Below are 21,591 nucleotides of genomic sequence, written 5' to 3' on the forward strand. Positions count from 1 at the left end.
AGTAGGGGGCAGTAGGGGGCAGTAGGGGGAGGTAGTGGGGGGTAGTAGGGGGTAGTAGGGGGTAGTAGTGGGCAGTAGGTGGGAGGTAGTAGGGGGTAGTAGTGGGCAGTAGGGGGCAGTAGGGGGTAGTAGGGGGTAGTAGGGGGCAGTAGGGAACAGTGGGTGGCAGTAGGGGTCAGTAGGGGGGAGTAGGGTGTAGTAGGGGGCAGTAGGGGGGAGTAGGGGGCAGTAGTGGGCACTAGGGGGACGTAGAGGGCACTAGGGGGCAGTAGGGGGTAGTAGGTGGTAGTAGGGGACAGTAGAGGGCAGTAGGGGGCAGTAGGGGGGAGTAGGGGGGAGTAGGGGGGAGTAGGGGGGAGTAGGTGGTAGTAGGGGGTAGTAGGGGGCACTAGGGGGCAGTAGGGTGTAGTAGGTGGTAGTAGGGGGAAGTAGGTGGCAGTAGGGGGCAGTAGGGGGGAGTAGGTGGTAGTAGGGGACAGTAGAGGGTAGTAGGGGGCAGTAGGGGGGAGTAGGGGGCAGTAGTGGGCACTAGGGGGACGTAGTGGGCAGTAGGGGGTAGTAGGGGGTAGTAGTGGGCACTAGGGGGCAGTAGGGGGCAGTAGGGGGCAGTAGGGGGCAGTAGGGGGGCAGTAGGGGGGAGTAGGAGGGAGTAGGGGGCAGTAGGGGGGAGTAGGGGGCAGTAGGGGGGAGTAGGGGGCAGTAGGAGGGAGTAGGGGGCAGTAGGAGGGAGTAGGGGGCAGTAAGGGGGAGTAGGGGGCAGTAGGTGGTAGTAGGGGATAGTAGGGTGTAGTAGGGGGTAGTAGGGTGTAGTAGGGGGAAGTAGGTGGCAGTAGGGGGGAGTAGGGGGCAGTAGGGGGGAGTAGGAGGCAGTATGCGGTAGTAGGGTGGAATCATTCTCCTCTTATTTCCCCATAATGTTCTGTGGTTATTCTTCATGCTGACGGTCCAGGCGGTGAGGGCGTCCGGTGTCTGCGCGTGACCTTGTCTCTGTGTAATTGTACATTATTGGGGCGCCTCAGGCAGTGAGTGCAGGGCGCGAGTGTGGGCCTGACTCTGAGCTTTGATGATGGGTGATTCGGCAGTATGTCTGAGCTGTGTGTCTCAGCTAGGCCCGAGCCTTCATGTCTGGATGTGTGAACGTGCAGTTTACGCTGGACGAGTACAGGCAAGCCTATCCTATAATGTATGCCACTGGTGTGTGGTGGAATTATTTTGACACCATTTGGCACTGCGTATCTGCACACTATTTGGCACTGCGTATCTGCACACTATTTGGCACTGTGTATCTGCACACTATTTGGCACTGTGTATCTGCACACTATTTGGCACTGTGTATCTGCACACTATTTGGCACTGTGTATCTGCACACTATTTGGCACTGTGTATCTGCACACTATTTGGCACTGCGTATCTGCACACTATTTGGTATTGCTATATACAATACTGTGTGCAGCATTATTACATTTCTACATATCGGCTGTTGATATATTTGACTTTGCTGTTTTTAAAAAGCCAATATTCTTTTATTCAAGTTTAAAGGGAACCTGTCACCAGATTTTGTCCTTCTAAATTAAAACTAGCTCCTGAAGCAGCGCCTATGCTGTATTCTATAAAGGTGCACGTTACCCCCAGACCCCCTGTAGACCCCAAAAATACCTTTATAAAAACTCCCGCCCTGTATGTAGATTGTCCGGTCCAGTGCGATGGGCATCCTAATCTACACCTCCTGTCCCTCCTTTTACTGTCCTCCCGTGCTGATTGATGTGGATGACACCTCGGACGCCATCCACATAGCCGGGCAAATCTCCATATTCCCGGCTCACGCAGGTACACATTACTCTGCCATATTGCAGGCAGAGCCAAAAAAAACATAAATGCACCTGCACGAACCGTCAAGGTCTCTGCACAGGCGCGAGATTATGCCCAGAGATGTGGATGAAGCAGATAACGTCATTTATATCGCCAGGCAAAATCTCACGCGTGTGCAGCCATAGTCCCAGCTCGCACAGGCGCACTTCACTCTGCCCTGTTGCGGACAGAGCTGAAAACATAGCTGCGCCTGTGCAAACTGGTGAGTTCTCTGCGCAGGCGCAAGATTATGCCCGGCGATGTGGATGAAGTGGGTGATGTCCTCCACATCACTGGGCAAAATCTTGCACTTGCGCAGAGAACTCGCTGGTTCACACAAGAGCACCTATGTTTATTTCAGCTCTGCCCGTAACATGGCAGAGCAAAGTGCGCCTGCGCGAGCCAGGAATATGGAGATTTTGACTGCCTATGTGGATGGCATCTGAAACGTCATCCACATTAATTAGCACATGATGATGGCGAAAAGAAGGACAGGAGGCGCAGACTAGACACCCATCAGACCGGACAATTTATATACAGGGTGGGAAATTTTATAATGGTATTTTTGGGGTTTACAAAGGGGTCAGGGGCTGACATGTACCTTTATAGAATGCAGCAGAGGCGCCCACTGAATTCTCCCAATTTCATACATGAATACTGTTTATAAATTAAAGTATAGGTTTTGATAATCAGAAGTCATATTATGGAAATATTCTGAACATATAGTAGCAAATATATAGCAAATATATAGTCTGTGACTGCATAGTGTATATACAGAATATATATATATATATATATATATATATATATATATATATATATATATATATATATATTGTAACGTTGCGCCCTGCAACGTGGGGGTTTCACTCGCTTGCAGCGGTGTGAGGTAGCTTCAGCAACACACGTACACAGTCTCTTCATAGAAATTCTGGCAGTTTATTTAAAAACACTCAGCATAAACTGCCCTTAAACATAAACGATCCACGTACCGTGGGCATCCAGTCCATTACAAGTCCATAGTGGAAGTTTAGCAACTTCCCCACTCTCTGGCTCCTTCCAGCGTACAGCTCTAGCCAAGGTTCCTTCCAGCCCCCAGGGCCCTCTGCAGACCCGTCTATCTCTCCTTCTGGAGAGATTCGGCCCTACAGCCCTGGCCTGGCCGCACTCACCTCAGACTCAATATCAGAGCCTTGTGTTCAGCCTCCGCACAGGCCGATACACCCAGAGCTACCGGCTCTGCTCTCACTTGTTTCCAGTCCACACACTGGACATCTAGAGCCAGCCTCTCTCTAGACTGCCCTAGACACACTTCCCCCAGGTTCAAAGACAGGATTGCTTTAACCCCTGGAGCCACACCCACAGGTGCTAAGGAGTGTGTAATCAGCATCACACACCCTTCCATGGCTCTGCATGTAATACAATCCTGTGGAACCACAGGTCCCAGCCAACTTCACATTGCAGAGCACCCACGCTTCTGCAAAACATACCGGCCCTTTGTAATACAGCCGGTTGATACCTCACAATATATATATATATATATATATATATATATATATATATATATATATATATATATATATATATATATATATATATATATATATATATATATATATATATATATATATATATATATTTTACAGTGTGTCCACCTATGTCCTGTCCACCTCCATTAACTTGAGAACGGCGGGGCAGCTATAGGCATAGAAGTGGTGTCTAGGTATAGTAAAGCATCCATGTGCTACACAATGAAACCACCTATAGCGCCATCTGGTGAAAAACAGTTAGCATTTTTATCTTGAAAATGGAACGAGATAGAGAAAAAAAAGTGAATTAAAAAATTGTAGGGCATCATCAATTCAATAAGAATCGACACCTCGCATACAGAAATGCTATGATATGAAACCCATGACCCCACCCAAAACATTGAATGCTGGTCACGCATAGTGGCCACCGTCAGCTGCAATGCACATCTGGCCTCTGCACAGCATACTGTATCTGCTGCAATGCACATCTGCACTCTGCACAGCATACTGTATCTTGCTGCAATGCACATCTGGCCTCTGTACAGCATACTGTATCTGGCTGCAATGCACATCTGGCCTCTGTACAGCATACTGTATCCTGCTGCAATGCACATCTGGCCTCTGCACAGCATACTGTATCTTGCTGCAATGCACATCTGGCCTCTGTACAGCATACTGTATCCTGCTGCAATGCACATCTGGCCTCTGCACAGCATACTGTATCTGGCTGCAATGCACATCTGGCCTCTGCACAGCATACTGTATCTGGCTGCAATGCACATCTGGCCTCTGCACAGCATACTGTATCTTGCTGCAATGCACATCTGCACTCTGCACAGCATACTGTATCTTGCTGCAATGCACATCTGCACTCTGCACAGCATACTGTATCTGGCTGCAATGCACATCTGCACTCTGCACAGCATACTGTATCTTGCTGCAATGCACATCTGGACTTTGCACAGTATACTGTATCTTGCTGCAATGCACATCTGGCCTCTGCACAGCATACTGTATCTGGCTGCACGTTGTGCAATATGGTAGGTGACACGTCTGCACAAGCATCTGTGATACGTCGTCGTAGGTCCTGCAATGTTAGTGGAGGGGTCGCATACACCTGCTGTTTGATGTGACCTCACAGAAAGAAGTGCAATGGGATCAGGTCAGGTGAGCGGAGGCCAGTTCACACAGCCACCATACCCAATGACTTGTACGAGAGTGTCCATGAGGTATCGCTTCACGTCCGCAGCCTTGTGAGTGTTACACGTTCTAATCATAGCATTTCTGTATGCAAGGTGTCGATTCGTATTGAATTGATGATGCCCTACAACTTTGTGATTCACTTTTTTTCTCTATCTCGTTCCATTTTCGAGATAAAAATGCTAACTCCGTTGTTTTCCACCAGGTGGCGCTATAAGTGGGGTCATTGTGTCGCGGGCGGGGGGGTGCGCTGCTCGACTGCGCTCGCGGCTCGGGTCCAGCTGCTGCTGCTGCTGCTCGGTGGCTCGAGTGGTGGGCCGGATCCGGGGACTCGAGCGGTGCTCCTCGCCCGTGAGTGAAAGGGGTTGGTTTGGTTTGGGAATTTGGTTCGTGACGCCACCCACGGGACGTGGTGAGGTTGGGGCACCACCGCTGCTGGTGACGGGGATCCCAGGAGCGTTGTTAGGGAGCAGCTGGGATGTTTTCCCCTCCGTGGGTAGGGGTTGGTGGTCTCGGGGCCCGGTAAGGTGAAGGGAGCAATGCAGGGTAGGTGAGGTGCAGGGTCGCGGGGGCAGCGCGGTGCCAGAGGGCACGGTGGTACTCACTCAGCCAATAACAGATACAGAGTCTCCGGTAAAACAAACGGCTGGATGGACGAGTCCCGCAGCCGGCTGCTGTGATCACTCCCGGATGGTTGGTGGTGGCTGCCTTTTCCTGCACCTGGTGTGTGTCTTCGGTCCCGATGGCTTCCCACCGGTAACCCGCTCCCCAGCTTGGATAAATGCCGGGGGAGCCCCTTTTGCCCGCAGGTTCTGGCCCTGGGAGCTCTAGCTCTGGCGGTAGCTGTCTCTCCCGGTTCGGTTTGGACGGTTGCCTTCAATCGGGTCTTGGTTGCTAGGAAACCCCGGAGGTTCCCATCGCTAACGGATTTAACACACTATGAAGAAAAAGACATGGATCGCACATCCCAAAAATACAATGATCTAAAGCCGCTAGGCAAAAAATTAAATAGAACATGAGGTTCTTTTGTTACCATTCTGATCAGATTGTATTAAGCCCACTGCCACGTCACGGCAAACCTCTTGAGTGGGTCCCTAACCTGACCCTTTTTGTGCGGCACCGTGCACCAACCACTGCCGCAGCGACAAAGCGCCACCAGGGCGGGCGACCTGGTGCCTCACAGCACCCATGCTGCAAGGCGAAGCCCCCAAGGCTCCAGGCCGCGCCGCCCCACCGACACAACACCACCACAACAGCAGCCACCACACAGCACCAGCACACAGTGAGAGGAGCTGTGCACTCACCTCCCACTGGCTCCCATATGTGGACTGGGAGCAAAAAGAAGGCTGACCCCTCTTGCAGTCTCCTGCTGATTAAAATCACCTGTGCCAAATGGGGAGAGTGCAGATCCAAGCAAAAAAAAAACAAAAAAAAAAAAACTAACTAACGGATTTAACCAGTTTAACGGCGACTCCCAGCCTGGTCGGGGTCCGTAGGCCCTGCCAGTATGTGCTGGCTTCTCTTCGCTCCCCAGTTCGGTACCGGTGGGCCACCACCGTCTGCCAACCTTGCTGTATGTGCCCGGGCCACGTACCCGGACAAGGTCAGTCTGCTCTTCACTTGCCACTTCACTCATTCTACTTCACTCTCCCTCACTCAACTCTGACTTCCTTTCCAGCCCCCAGGACTGTGAACTCCTCAGTGGGTGGGGCCAACCGCCTGGCTTCACCCCACCTGGTGTGGACATCAGCCCCTGGAGGGAGGCAACAAGGATTTGTGTGTGCGGCTGATGTGCCTAACCGGGGTGTGGGGTGTGTTGTTGCAGTACCTGTGACGTCCTGGCTTGTCCAGGGCACCACATTCCCCCTTGGTTAAATGCAGACCGTCCGCGGGCTGCCCGTCCATCACCGGTTTTATTTTTGCAACTGAAAAAGATAACTATATGGTAAACGGCAAACATATTAACATAAGCATTTTTCATGAAACTTCCCTTAACGGGAGTCACTTTCTTTAACGTTACTAACGGTACATTTTTATTAACAACACATGGCTTCCGCTCTCTCCCACCCAAACAACCTGGCCCTGATGCTGCCCCTAAGAAAATGGGCAGCACCCCTTGACCCCAGTCCAGTTCCAGGCTGCCCGAGCGGGTACGGTATTTCATACCCTACGGTCTTTTCAGGGGACCCACGTCCATGGGGAACCCCTGATTCCCGGAGGATGGCCACTGGTCCTGGTGGTGGCCGGGTCCCAGCCTACTCTGCTGCGGACCCTTCCTCCAATCTGCCTCTCCGGTGGCGGCAACGGAAATAAGCCAATTATTTACATGCCACAAGTTTGTGGTTGCCCTGCAAGTTCTCGGGCGTGTCCGTAAGCAGTTCCTTACGCACGGTGCAAAAGGTCCCCACTGGGACAAGCTTGCTGGCAACGGCCAGTTCAATCACGGTTGACAATCAGGTTACAGTTCGGTTGATTACTTTCATTCACTCACATAACTGTGCTGATGGTCCCAACGGGGACAACTGTGCAACGGAGGACCGCTGACTCACTTCAGGTCCACCCCACAGACCGGGGGAGGGGGCTGGGCTGGTGCTTGGGGCTCCTGGCCTCCTCTCAGTTTGGCGTCCAGGGCAAACCAGCCCCTCTCTCCGCAATGTCGCGTGTACTGGACCAGATCCCCTGGGAGCAGCTTACGGCCCGGGTGGTCCTCCGGTAAGTGGGCATTAACGTCCCGGTGGGCTACGAAGACTTTGGCCTCCAGGCCCGGCTCAAAGATGAATCCGTACCCCCGACGGACATCAAACTTCCTTACTTGCCCCTCATGGATCGGGCCCCGTACCCGGAAGGTGGCTCTGCGGAGACTCTCCTTCTCCTGGATGATGCGGGCTATCACTTCGGCTCTCCTCTTTTCTCTCTCCGCAATTTCTCGGCCTAGCGGGGTTGGTTCCCTGTCCCAATAAGGGGCCACTGCTTGCCCCTGCGCGCGGGTTGGGCCCCGCGAGACTTCCACCACGCTGCCCATCACTGGCGCCCTCTGTGGAAGGTCCCGCGGTGTCATGGCCTGGGGCGCTGCCTCGCAGCAACGACTCGGCGCAGCCTCAGCCGAGGCGTGGGGAATGGGTACAGGGTTCCTCTCCCGCTTGACCTCCGCCTCCTCCTGCACGGGACGGACTACCGGAGCCTCCGGTGCATCTCCGCGGGCGGGAACGGTCTTTGGTAGCTTCCAGGGAAGCGGTTCAGGACGGTTATGGGCTTCTGTTGCAGGTCGGTCCGCTTGGGCGGACGGGCAGGGTACCGCTACCGGTCGGGCAGGTAGCGGGCCTAGTGGTGGGGCGGTAGCGACTGACACGGGTAGCGGGGGAGGCAGCAGGGTGAGCGGGTGTAGGCCGGGCCCCTCAGCTGCAGCGACCGATCCCTTGGGAATACAGGGGCGTGGGTCCCTTACCTGCTCCTCCAAATCTTCCTCCGCCTCGCGTCTCCATATAGCCGCCACCACGTCCGCCATGTTGGCCTCCCACTCCTCCAGGAGGAGCTGCACACGGACCTGCAGGCGGCTGCTTAGCTGGACGGTCCGGACTTCCACCCACGCCGCGGTACCAGGCGCGGGGAGTACGGTGTTGCCGGACGGACTATGCATCCTTGCAGCGGCCTCTTCCAGGAACCAAAGATGGCCGCAGAGTCCTGGCGTCCCTGCTTTTATAGCCGCGGTTTACATGCGGCCAGACGCCATCCTTCCCCCCTTGGTCTTTTCTCACCACCTCCTCTTCAGGGGCGGAGCTTTGGCTTTCGCGCCTCCACTGCTCGAGAAGACGCTCAAGCGGGAAATCTTCGCGCCCAAGATGGCGGCTTCTGAAATTTTTCGGCCGGACACCACCGGCGGGACACAAGGCGCACTTCTGCCAGCCGGCAGAACAGTAAGATCCTATTCGTGACGCTAAGTTGTCGTGGGCGGGGGGGTGCGCTGCTCGACCGCGCTCGCAGCTCGGGTCCGGATGCTGCTCGGTGGCTCGAGTGGTGGGCCGGATCCGGGGATTCGAGCGGCGCTCCTCGCCCGTGAGTGAAAGGGGTTGGTTTGGTTTGGGAATTTGGTTCGTGACGCCACCCACGGGTCGTGGTGAGGTTGGGGCACCACCGCTGCTGGTGACGGGGATCCCGAGAGCGTTGTTAGGGAGCAGCTGGGATGTTTTCCCCTCCGTGGGTAGGGGTTGGTGGTACCAGGGCCCGGTAAGGTGAAGGGAGCAATGCAGGGTAGGTGAGGTGCAGGGTCGCGGGGGCAGCGCGGTGCCAGAGGGCACGGTGGTACTCACTCAGCCAATAACAGATACAGAGTCTCCGGTAAAACAAACGGCTGGATGGACGGGTCCCGCAGCCGGCTGCTGTGATCACTCCCGGATGGTTGGTGGTGGCTGCCTTTCCCTGCACCTGGTGTGTGTCTTCGGTCCCGATGGCTTCCCACCGGTAACCCGCTCCCCATCCGGGGGAGCCCCTTTTGCCCGCAGGCTCTGGCCCTGGGAGCTCTAGCTCTGGCGGTAGCTGTCTCTCCCGGTTCGGTTTGGACGGTTGCCTTCAATCGGGTCCTTGTTGCTGGGAAACCCCGGAGGTTCCTGTCGCTAACGGATTTAACCAGTTTAACGGCGACTCCCAGCCTGGTTGGGGACCACAGGCCCTGACGATTTGTGCTGGCTTCTCTTCGCTCCCCGGTTCGGTACCGGTGGGCCACCGCCCAGCCCCAGCCCTACGGTTCCGCGTTGATTGGCCACTCCTGCAGACGGCCACCACCGTCTGCCAACCTTGCTGTATGTGCCCGGGCCACGTACCCGGACACGGTCAGTCTGCTCCTCACTTGCCACTTCACTCCTTCTACTTCACTCTCCCTCACTCAACTCCGACTTCCTTTCCCGCCCCCAGGACTGTGAACTCAGTGGGTGGGGCCAACCGCCTGGCTCCACCCCACCTGGTGTGGACATCAGCCCCTGGAGGGAGGCAACAAGGATTTGTGTGTGCGGCTGATGTGCCTAACCGGGGTGTGGGGTGTGTTGTTGCAGTAAATGTGACGTCCTGACTTGTCCAGGGTGCCACAATTGCGTAGCGCATGGCTACTTTACTATACCTAGACACCACTTCTATGCCTATAGCTGCCGCCGTTCTCAAGTTAATGGCGGTGGAGAGCATATGGGTGGACACACTGTATATATAAATATAATAAAGGAACCTATAGGTCCGATTCAACACGACTGGCGTTGTTCACACTGGTCTTGCTGAGGAAATGTGCTGGAGTCAGGCGCTCCTGATTCATTGCGATGAATAAGTGGTGTAAAGCTTTGTGTGTGCCTCACCAAAATCCTCCTCTAGTCCCTGCTGGAGTACAATTTGTGACGTAGTGAATCATGACTTTGCCGAGTGATGGGCGGTGTGCCGCACCCAGATCCACCTGGTTTGCGAGAGCTGAGTGAGAATTACAAAAGTTACAACATTTTTGCAGAACTTCAAGTTGCACCAAAATGATGTGGCACAAAAACTATCCCCTTCCGCTGCCACACGCCTTATAGAGCTGTCAATCAAGCACTCCTGGGCTCTCTATCAGATATTTTGGCAGCGGGTATCTCTCCACCGAATAAAAGGATTGGGCTATTGAATTCCAACCTCAGATTGTTATGATACAAGACAATCTGTCAGAGGACAGAGGACAGCCCCGTACACATTAGAGGTTTGGCTGAATTGGCTCACACCACCTTTATTTAACATTTATGGTGACCTTTAAGCTGTTATTATATTATATTTGAAATCCTTATTAGTGATGAGTGAATACTAAATATTTGGGTTCTTTGTACCGAAAACCTAGCACTATTCCAGTATTCATTATGAATAACGTACCTATTGCAATCAATGGGGAACCCAGCATTTTCAGGGAAATCTTCAATAAAAATGCTGTCTCCCCATTGGCTTGCATTAGGTTTGTTATGCATGATGAATAATGGAATATTACTAGCGAAAATAAAAAAAAAATACCTGGCTCACCAGGGTCCGTTGGACGCAGCATTCACCAGCCTCCGTTGGATGGTGCAGTGTGTCGGGAATTCTATATATAATATGGGCTGAAAGTGCACACTCCCAGCTGCAATATGAGAGTTTTCACATCCAAATCGGAGAAAGGGTTTAGGAATCATAGCTCTGTAATGCATAGCCGCCTCTTTTTCAAGGGACCAAAAGTAATTGGACAAGGGACTCTAAGGGTTGCAATTAACTCTGAAGGCGTCTCCCTCGTTAACCTGTAATCAATGAAGTAGTTAAAAGGTCTGGGGTTGATTACAGGTGTGTGGTTTTGCATTTGGAAGCTGTTGCTGTGACCAGACAACATGCGGTCTAAGGAACTCTCAATTAAGGTGAAGCAGAACATCCTGAGGCTGAAAAAAAAGAAAAAATCCATCAGAGAGATAGCAGACATGCTTGGAGTAGCAAAATCAACAGTCGGGTACATTCTGAGAAAAAAGGAATTGACTGGTGAGCTTGGGAACTCAAAAAGGCCTGGGCGTCCACGGATGACAACAGTGGTGGATGATCGCCGCATACTTTCTTTGGTGAAGAAGAACCCGTTCACAACATCAACTGAAGTCCAGAACACTCTCAGTGAAGTAGGTGTATCTGTCTCTAAGTCAACAGTAAAGAGAAGACTCCATGAAAGTAAATACAAAGGGTTCACATCTAGATGCAAACCATTCATCAATTCCAAAAATAGACAGGCCAGAGTTACATTTGCTGAAAAACCCCTCATGAAGCCAGCTCAGTTCTGGAAAAGTATTCTATGGACAGATGAGACAAAGATCAACCTGTACCAGAATGATGGGAAGAAAAAAGTTTGGAGAAGAAAGGGAACGGCACATGATCCAAGGCACACCACATCCTCTGTAAAACATGGTGGAGGCAACGTGATGGCATGGGCATGCATGGCTTTCAATGGCACTGGGTCACTTGTGTTTATTGATGACATAAAAACAGACAAGAGTAGCCAGATGAATTCTGAAGTGTACCGGGATATACTTTCAGCCCAGATTCAGCCAAATGCCGCAAAGTTGGTCGGACGGCGCTTCATAGTACAGATGGACAATGATCCCAAGCATACAGCCAAAGCTACCCAGGAGTTCATGAGTGCAAAAAAGTGGAACATTCTGCAATGGCCAAGTCAATCACCAGATCTTAACCCAATTGAGCATGCATTTCACTTGCTCAAATCCAGACTTAAGACGGAAAGACCCACAAACAAGCAAGACCTGAAGGCTGCGGCTGTAAAAGCCTGGCAAAGCATTAAGAAGGAGGGAACCCAGCGTTTGGTGATGTCCATGGGTTCCAGACTTAAGGCAGTGATTGCCTCCAAAGGATTCGCAACAAAATATTGAAAATAAAAATATTTTGTTTGGGTTTGGTTTATTTGTCCAATTACTTTTGACCTCCTAAAATGTGGAGTGTTTGTAAAGAAATGTGACAATTCCTACAATTTCTATCAGATATTTTTGTTCAAACCTTCAAATTAAACGTTACAATCTGCACTTGAATTCTGTTGTAGAGGTTTCATTTCAAATCCAATGTGGTGGCATGCAGAGCCCAACTCGCCAAAATTGTGTCACTGGCCAAAGATTTCTGGACCTAACTGTAAGTAAAGAAGGTATCCAGAATCATCATCTGGAGAATGTTGGAATAAAATCAAAGGCCATTAAAAATTCATACAAACATCCGCGGTGACCGGCATTTTACGGGTTTCGGACACAGTCATTTATGAATTTTTATTGCAACACTCTCCGGACGATGATGCTGGATACCGATTTTCTTTACAATCTAGAATAGTATTAGGTATTTGATACGAAAAACTCGAACCCGAATATTTAGTGTTCGCTCATCACTAATCCTTCTAGTTTTACTGATGTTACATTGGCACAAGGAGCTGTAGCAAAGTAACTTGGCTGTGCGATATCTGTGCAGTGTATCATGGAAATATACAGCAAAGGATATAACATAAAAGCTTTTACTCTTCTCACAGACTGAGCCCAGGTTTGGAACAGTTACTGACGTCAGCATTAGGCAGCTGATCAGGTTTTACACCTTTTTTAATGTAGTTGCTGAGGCCTAAATCAGGCAAAGATCCATTAAAAAAATGTGCAAAGCCAGCACGTGTATGTGCACCGCCGGCAGCCAAGCACAAGCTTGCTACTGAGCTGCTCTATATCTAGCACCCGTCCCCATTCTTCATTGAAAAACATGGGGAACCTAATGTCATTTTAATTAATCCCCGCAATTTATCTCTGTCCCTGCAGCAGCACCGAGGAGCTCATTTAGGAATTATAATAGTGTCGCCCTTTCAGGAGAATACACAGCAAGACCATTATTGCAGCTTTGTTGTAGTTGTCTGCATTCCAGACTCATTAAGGCACAGGAGAAACAATCAATCCAGGATGTTTACAAGCAAATATACAGTATATAGTAGTATATAGCTCTCCTGCCGCATCATGTCCATTGCACTTACATTTATGGGACAAGAGAAGATCGAATGATCGAGCCCACCTTCTCGCCTCTTCTGCGCTCAGTCGTCTGTGGGAGCGAAAGAGATACTTAATCCGTGACTGGTCGGTTCTAGAATACAGGGAGCAAGGAAAGAACTGTCTACAACAAGAAGATCTGCAGTTAAATAATTAGTATAAAGGAAATGTGACAACAATGTGCGACCCAGGGGAATTATCTAGCATTGATGCAGAACTATGACCCTGGCGATAATTTTGGCAAAACCCCTTTAAAGAGGACCAGCCTCCAGGATTTTCCTATATAAACTAAAGCCAGTGCCGGTATTGCTCAATCACGGAGCTGTCCAGCACAGCTCCATCTACTGTATAGTGGCCATCACTAGGGTTCGGTGTTCAGTCCCCGGCTCCGGACCCTCTACAGTAGACAGAGCTGTGCTGTGCTGTTCTGTAACTGTGTAGATCCGACCGCCGCTGACACCGAGCGCAGCAGATCATCGGCAGTCCCCGGCTCCGGACCCTCTACAGTAGACAGAGCTGTGCTGTGCAGTTCTGTAACTGTGTACATCCGACCGCCGCTGACACCGAGCGCAGCAGATCATCGGCAGTCCCCGGCTCCGGACCCTCTACAGTAGACAGAGCTGTGCTGTGCAGTTCTGTAACTGTGTAGATCCGACCGCCGCTGACACCGAGCGCAGCAGATCATCGGCAGTCCCTGGCTCCGGACCCTCTACAGTAGACAGAGCTGTGCTGTGCAGTTCTGTAACTGTGTACATCCGACCGCCGCTGACACCGAGCGCAGCAGATCATCGGCAGTGCCCGCTCTCGCACACGACCACTGGCGATAGGCCATCAAATATAAAGTCGTGGGCAACCTCTAACACAAAAATCTAATGTTCACAATTGGTCATTTAGAGCTGGGAAATTCCCTTTAAAAACAGCTTTAGCCATTATACACCGGGTCTGGGTTATTACAATGCATTTGAGGAGCACTCGTGGCTGCAGCGTGGAATTATGTTTTGTAGGATCTGTTCATAACTGGATTGTGTTTTACACATGAAAAGCTCCAGATGCACAAACCAAACAGGTCCATAGGTACACAAGAACAAACATATACCAAAAGCTCATATAAGGCTGTGACGTATGTCTCCGACAGAATGACAGACGCTCAAGAGGAAGTCTGACTGCAGCCGAATACAGGCCAGGTTTACCAGGAACACATCGCTGATCTAAGGGGGCTTTACACGCTGCGATATCGCTAAGGATTTGTGTGACGCCCGAGAAAACCAGGTATTCACAGACACATCTGATCCTCCTTGGTAATCTGACCCCACTCTGGTACAGTTCTGCAGACACCCCCCCCCAGTGTAGAAGCTAAACTGAGCAGCAGGGGAGGGGCTGGTGCAGGGTGTGAGAGGAGAGGCAGGAGAGCAGAGAGGAGAGAGGAGAGGCAGCAGAGCAGAGAGGAGAGAGGAGAGGCAGCAGAGCAGAGAGGAGAGGCAGCAGAGCAGAGAGGAGAGAGGAGAGGCAGCAGAGCAGAGAGGAGAGGCAGCAGAGCAGAGAGGAGAGAGGAGAGGCAGCAGGGCAGACAGGAGAGGCAGCAGAGCAGAGAGGAGAGGCAGCAGAGCAGACAGGAGAGGCAGCAGAGCAGAGAGGAGAGGTAGCAGAGCAGAGAGGAGAGGCAGCAGAGCAGAGAGGAGAGGCAGCAGAGCAGACAGGAGAGGCAGCAGAGCAGACAGGAGAGGCAGCAGAGCAGACCGGGGTGTGGGAGCTCCCGGCTGCTGTGGAAGGGTGGAAGCGAGCTCCAGGAGTGCGGGAAGGAGTAGAGCGGGGAAAGGAGCCGAGGTGACCGGGGCAGGGTAGTGGCCCGCCGGCATCGGAGTCGGCTCCAGATTATTGCTGGGGAGTGGACTCCCCGTTCCAAGCCGAGGAGTTGAGGAGGCTTCCTATAGTAGTGGACAGAGAGAGAAAGGGACCTGCAGTAGCGGGTGTGGGATCCTGTCACGCTCCCCGGTGCCCGTGCCATGCTCCCCGGTGCCCGTGCCACGCTCCCCGGTTCCTCTGCCACGCTCCCCGGCTCCCCTGCCACGCTCCCCCACTCCCGGACCTCGCATTCCCGCTCCCGTGCCACGCTCCCCGGTCCCCCGCTCCTCAGCCTCCATGCTCCCTCACCTGCGTCCTCCAGGCAACCCGGTCCCCGGTCCCGGCGCCCGTCTGCTGTCCTGAGCCGGCCCGGCACTCCTGCCTCCTGTACACCGCATCCTGCTCTGGCTTCTGGCACCCGGGCCTCGCGCATGCGCCTTAGGGCGCGCGCGCGGTCATTGACCTTTTCTTAAAGGGCCAGCGTCCTCCAACAGGATATTGAAGATGCAGGTACAGGGTATATAGGGGGTTCCTTTCCAAGTGGGTGGGGCCTGATCTTCATGTTTGCTAAGCTAGGAGTCAGGTCTCCCTGTGCCTTGGTCCGTACTTACCTATCTCTCTTGTAGAGTCGCTCCTGTCTCGCCAACCGGTCCTGACGATTCCAGAACCCCGAACGGTGACTGTCCGCCATCTCGTCAGTCCCTACCATCTCCGATCCCTGGATCCGTGTGGTGACCCACCTCCTCGCTCCGTTGGTTCCGGATTCTGCCTGACATCATCTCGGCCTCCGAACCTGAGCTCCGTCACCCGGACTACCCTCAGAGACTCCGTGGTCCCAGGGACTTCTTCACTCCACTCCTCTGTACGGACTGTCCTGCTACCCGTAGTGCTCCGGCTACCGGGCACCTTGCCCTCGGTGAGGTGTTCAGCCCAGTGGATCCACCTCCTGGGCCTACCCGTCCTCCTGGTCCTAACAGTAAGAACAGGCCATGGATCCCGCCGAAGCACTAGCGGCCCAGCTGGGCAACTTGCAGCAGGAACTCGGACGACAGCGCGAGACTCAGTCCCGCATGCTGGCCTTCATGTCCTCGGTGGATACCCACCTGAACACGCTGCAAGCAACTGCCACGTCCCTGGCATCTCAGGCTTCAACAGCACAGTCCACGGCCGCAGTTCCAGTGGCGGCTTCCTCGGAAGCCTCTAAACTCCGCTTGGCCTCTCCACCCCGATATGCCGGAGATCCTAAGACCTGCAGAGGATTCTTGAATCAGTGCTCCCTCCACTTTAAGCTGCTTCCGCACCTGTTTGCCTCCGACTAAGCCAAGGTGGCGTTTGTGATGTCCCATCTAGAGGGTGAGGCACTGGCCTGGATGAACCCCTTGTGGGAGAGGGAGGACCCTGTAACTACTAACATCCAGGAATTCCTGCAGGCGTTTAGAACCACTTTTGACGAACCCGGACGTGCCGCCGCGTCCGCCTCATCACTCCTCAGGCTACGTCAGGGGACCTTGACGGTGGGCCAATATGCTATCTGCTTTCGCACCTTGGCCTCAGAATTGGGGTGGAACAATGAGGCCCTCACCGCCGCCTTCTGGGAAGGACTCTCCAGTCATATTAAGGACGAGCTGGCAGGCCGCGATGTTCCTTCTACTCTGGATGCCCTTATTGCACTAGCCACCCGCGTTGACCTCCGTTTTCAGGAACGATCCAAAGAGGTGTCCCGCGAGAGACGTCCGATACGGCATTCCTCTCCTCCGCAGAAGCACGTCGTACCTCAGTCGGCATCGTCTGGCGTCTCTGTCCACGAACCCATGCAGATTGATCGTTTGCGGCAGTCCGAACAACGCCGAGCAGAACGGCTCGCCAAGGGTCTCTGCTTCTACTGCGGAGAGGGCACACACCTGCTACGTTCCTGTCCAGAGAGGCCGGGAAACTCCAAAGCCTAGGGTTGGTAGGAGAGGCCACCCTAGGTGCTGGGACTCTCTCAGACCCGGTTACGTGGACTGTTCAAGTGACAACGGGAGAGACGCGATTCACGGCAGAGGCGTACCTCGATTCCGGGGCAGCAGGCAATTTCATCCAGCAGGCCACGGTGGACAAGTACCAGGTGCCGGTTACTCCACTCGACAAACCCCTCGTGATTGCCTCTGTAGATGGGAGACCCCTCTCTGACACCATCTCGTGGATTACCAAGCCAGTAGAACTACGTATCGGTGCCCTGTACACCGAGAACATCACTCTCTACGTCCTCCCACACATGTCTCATCAAATCCTGCTGGGACTCCCCTGGTTACGGACACACGAACCGTCGGTCAGCTGGCGTACTGGTGAAATTACCCGATGGGGCTCCTCTTGCCACGAGAACTGCCTGAAGTCCATACAGCCCATCCGACGACCTCCGGTTCCGGAGTCCCTACCAGTACTGCCTTCGGCCTATTGGTCCTTCGCGGACGTCTTTGATAAAAAGGAGTCAGAGGTACTGCCGCCACATCGTCCTTACGACTGTGCCATCGACCTACTCCCGGGAACTACACCACCTCGAGGACGGATATATCCTTTGTCCCCTGCTGAAACAAGAGCCATGTCTGCCTACATCACTGAGAACCTGGCAAGGGGATTCATCCGGAGATCCTCCTCTCCTGCTGGAGCAGGCTTCTTCTTCGTTAAGAAAAAAGAGGGCGACCTGCGCCCATGCATTGACTACCGGGGATTGAACCAAATCACCGTAAAGAATAAATACCCCCTGCCGCTCATCCCCGAATTGTTTGATCGGCTTAGAGGAGCTCGTGTGTTTACCAAGTTGGATCTTCGTGGTGCCTACAACCTGGTCCGCATCCGCTCTGGGGACGAATGGAAGACCGCATTTAACACTCGCAATGGGCACTACGAGTATTGTGTGATGCCCTTCGGCCTATGTAACACACCGGCAGTCTTTCAAGAACTAGTGAACGACGTGTTCCGGGACCTTCTCTACGTCTGTGTGGTGGTATATCTGGATGACATCCTGGTCTTCTCTCCGGACCTCCAGACCCACATAGAGAACGTGCAGCTGGTACTACAAAGACAGAGAGAATTGTCTGTACGCCAAGTACGAGAAGTGTGTCTTCAAGCAGTCTTCTCTTCCCTTCCTGGGTTACGTAATCTCCGATACCGGCCTGCAGATGGACCCAAAGAAGGTCTCTTCCATTCTCAACTGGCCCCCTCCTTCCGGACTGAAGGCAATTCAACGGTTTCTTGGATTTGCAAACTATTACCGTCAGTTCATCCCCCACTTCTCTGCCCTGACTGCGCCTCTCTCTGCCTTGACCAAGAAGGGGGCTAATCCAAAGGACTGGTCACCTGCGGCCGACGCCGCGTTTGGCTCCCTGAAATGGGCATTTGCTTCCTCTCCTGTGCTCCACCGTCCTGAGTTAAACCGACAGTTCACCTTGGAGGTGGATGCCTCCTCCTCTGGAGCCGGAGCAGTGCTCATGCAGAAGTCCTCCTTCGGGAAGATGGTTACTTGCGGTTTCTTCTCCAAGAGCTTCTCAGCGCCTGAACGTAACTACACCATCGGTGACCGAGAGCTATTAGCAGTCAAACTAGCTCGGCCTCTGGAAGAATGGCACTACCTTCTGGAGGGAGCAGTGTACCCCGTGATCATTTACACGGACCACAAGAACCTGGAATACCTGCGGTCTGCTCAGCGACTGAACCCACGACAAGCCAGGTGGTCCTTGTTCTTTGCCAGGTTCGATTTTCAGCTCCATTTTCGGCCCGCGGATAAGAATGTGCGAGCAGATGCCTTGTCCAGGTCATTCGTGCCCATGGAACAGGAGGAGGAGACATCCCAGCCCATCATCTGCCCAAGTAAAATCATTCCGGTGGCTCCTGTCACTCTGGCCCAGACACCGCCCGGGAAGACCTATGTCTCTGAAACTGACAGACAAAAAGTGTTGCATTGGGGCCATGCCTTGAAAATAGCCGGCCATGCTGGTCAGAAGAGAACATGGAGTACAATTGTACGTCACTACTGGTGGCCATCCCTTCGCACGGACGTCGCGTCTTTTGTCTCAGCCTGCTCCTCTTGTGCCCGGTACAAGACGCCCAAACACCTGCCATATGGTCGCCTTCTGCCTCTGCCAATTCCCTCCGTTCCGTGGCAACACATTGCAATGGACTTTATTACAGACTTGCCCTTGTCCGCCGGACACACAGTCATATGGGTCGTGGTGGATCGGTTCTCCAAAATGGCTCATTTCGTCCCTATGGCTGGACTCCCCTCTCCCCTCTGATGCCTACATACAGCACATCTTCCGGTTGCATGGCTTTCCCTCACACATTGTGTCCGACAGAGGAACTCAGTTTAACTCCCGCTTCTGGAGGGCCCTCTGCAAACATCTGGGAGTGGCTCTGGACTTTTCTTCAGCCTACCATCCTCAGTCGAATGGCCAAGTGGAACGAGTCAATCAGATCTTGACCTCCTTCTTACGTCACTACGTCAACGCCCATCATGACGACTGGTCCACGCTTCTTCCTTGGGCTGAATTCTCCCATAACCATCACATCAGTGAGTCGTCCTCCAGCTCTCCCTTCCATGTCGTTTACGGACTTCAGCCTTCCGTCCCATTACCTGTATCTTCTTCCTCGGATGTCCCTGCTGCTGATACCGTAGTCCGTGACTTTTCAACAATTTGGGACTCTGTCAAGACGTCCCTTGGACGTGCTTCCCTGCGGATGAAGAGACACGCGGACAAAAGGCGTCTGGATCCTCCGTGTTTCTCTCCAGGAGATCTGGTCTGGCTTGCTTCCAAATATGTCCGATTGAAGCTACCATCATACAAGCTGGGTCCTTGCTACATCGGGCCGTTTAAAGTCATCGGCAAAATAAATGAGGTCTCCTACAAGCTGCAGCTCCCAGCCACGATGAGAATACCCAACTCCTTCCACGTCTCCCTGCTCAAGCCGGTTGTCCTTGGTCCCTTCTCCGCTGCTGCCAGCCCTGCTCCTCCTTCTATTGCTGATGATGACAACTATGCGGTAAGGGATATCGTGGCCATGAAGACCGTACGGGGCCGACAGTTCTTCCTGGTGGACTGGGCTGGGTATGGGTCCTGAGGATAGGTCCTGGGAACCCTGGGAGAATGTGGGTACTCCTCTGATACGTGCCTTCCTGTCCCGGTTGCGGGGAGGGGGGCGTGGGGGAGGGGGTACTGTCACGCTCCCCGGTGCCCGTGCCACGCTCCCCGGTGCCCGTGCCACGCTCCCCGGTGCCCGTGCCACGCTCCCCGGTTCCTCTGCCACGCTCCCCGGCCACGCTCCCCGGCTCCTCTGCCACGCTCCCCCGCTCCCGGACCTCGCATCCCCGCTCCCGTGCCACGCTCCCCGGTCCCCCGCTCCTCAGCCTCCATGCTCCCTCACCTGCGTTCTCCAGGCAACCCGGTCCCCGGTCCCGGCGCCCGTCTGCTGTCCTGAGCCGGCCCGGCACTCCTGCCTCCTGTACACCGCATCCTGCTCTGGCTTCTGGCACCCGGGCCTCGCGCATGCGCCTTTAGGGTGCGCGCGCGGTCATTGACCTTTTCTTAAAGGGCCAGCGTCCTCCAACAGGATATTGAAGATGCAGGTACAGGGTATATAGGGGGTTCCTTTCCAAGTGGGCGGGGCCTGTTCTTCATGTTTGCTAAGCTAGGAGTCAGGTCTCCCTGTGCCTTGGTCCGTACTTACCTATCTCTCTTGTAGAGTCGCTCCTGTCTCGCCAACCGGTCCTGACGATTCCAGAACCCCGAACGGTGACTGTCCGCCATCTCGTCAGTCCCTACCATCTCCGATCCCTGGATCCGTGTGGTGACCCACCTCCTCGCTCCGTTGGTTTCGGATTCTGCCTGACATCATCTCGGCCTCCGAACCTGAGCTCAGTCACCCGGACTACCCTCAGAGACTCCGTGGTCCCAGGGACTTCTTCACTCCACTTCTCTGTACGGACTGTCCTGCTACCCGTAGTGCTCCGGCTACCGGGCACCTTGCCCTCGGTGAGGTGTTCAGCCCAGTGGATCCACCTCCTGGGCCTACCCGTCCTCCTGGTCCTAACAGATCCGAACACCCTCCGTGCTAAAGGCTACGGACACCGGCAATTTCTGGTTAATCCCTGACTCTGTGTGAGTTTTCTTGCAAAGCGAACTGTGAGTAACAACGTCCCCCGGTCCAACCGGGCGCACAGCTCTCAGACGGTCGCCATCTCCTCCCTGCACCACCTCACCGGGGTCCCGGGACACCAACACCCTACCCGTGGAGGGAAATCACCACCTTGCTGCCCACCACCATCCCCGGGATCCCTTTAACCGGCAGTGGCGGTGCACCGTTACTTCACCGCACACCACGGGTGGCGTCACGGACTTATATAGCTATCCCCAAAACAAACCCCCCTTTTTCAATTGGGGCAACCGCAAGACCCCCGGGTCCGGAGACACTCGAGCCACCCACCAGAAGGTCCGGATCTGAGCAGCTCGGCTGCTGCGATCAGGGCGGTACATTTATCGTCAGGGTCACGTCGTTAGTGACGCACATCCGGCGCCATTAGCAACATCGCAGCATGTGACACGTACGAGCGATCTTAAACGATCGCAAAACAGGCAAAAATCGTTGGTTTTGGAGAGGTCGTCCTAAAA

At 53.6% G+C, this 21,591-nt stretch overlaps 1 protein-coding gene across 3 annotated transcripts in view; it reads right to left on the reverse strand.

The window, feature by feature from the left end:
* The window catches only part of RGS8 (regulator of G protein signaling 8), a 96,963-nt gene that overhangs the window by 20,282 nt on the left and 55,090 nt on the right, over positions 1-21,591 (reverse strand). For 2 of the 3 annotated variants that reach the window (XM_075320603.1, XM_075320602.1), the window contains exon 3: positions 13,093-13,199. In XM_075320603.1, the coding sequence (XP_075176718.1) occupies positions 13,093-13,199 (107 nt within the window). The remainder of the gene's footprint in view (positions 1-13,092; positions 13,200-21,591) is intronic. The other variant, XM_075320604.1, reaches the window with a different exon arrangement.

This window comes from Anomaloglossus baeobatrachus, chromosome 8, assembly GCF_048569485.1.
Source record: "Anomaloglossus baeobatrachus isolate aAnoBae1 chromosome 8, aAnoBae1.hap1, whole genome shotgun sequence".
NCBI lineage: Eukaryota > Metazoa > Chordata > Amphibia > Anura > Aromobatidae > Anomaloglossus > Anomaloglossus baeobatrachus.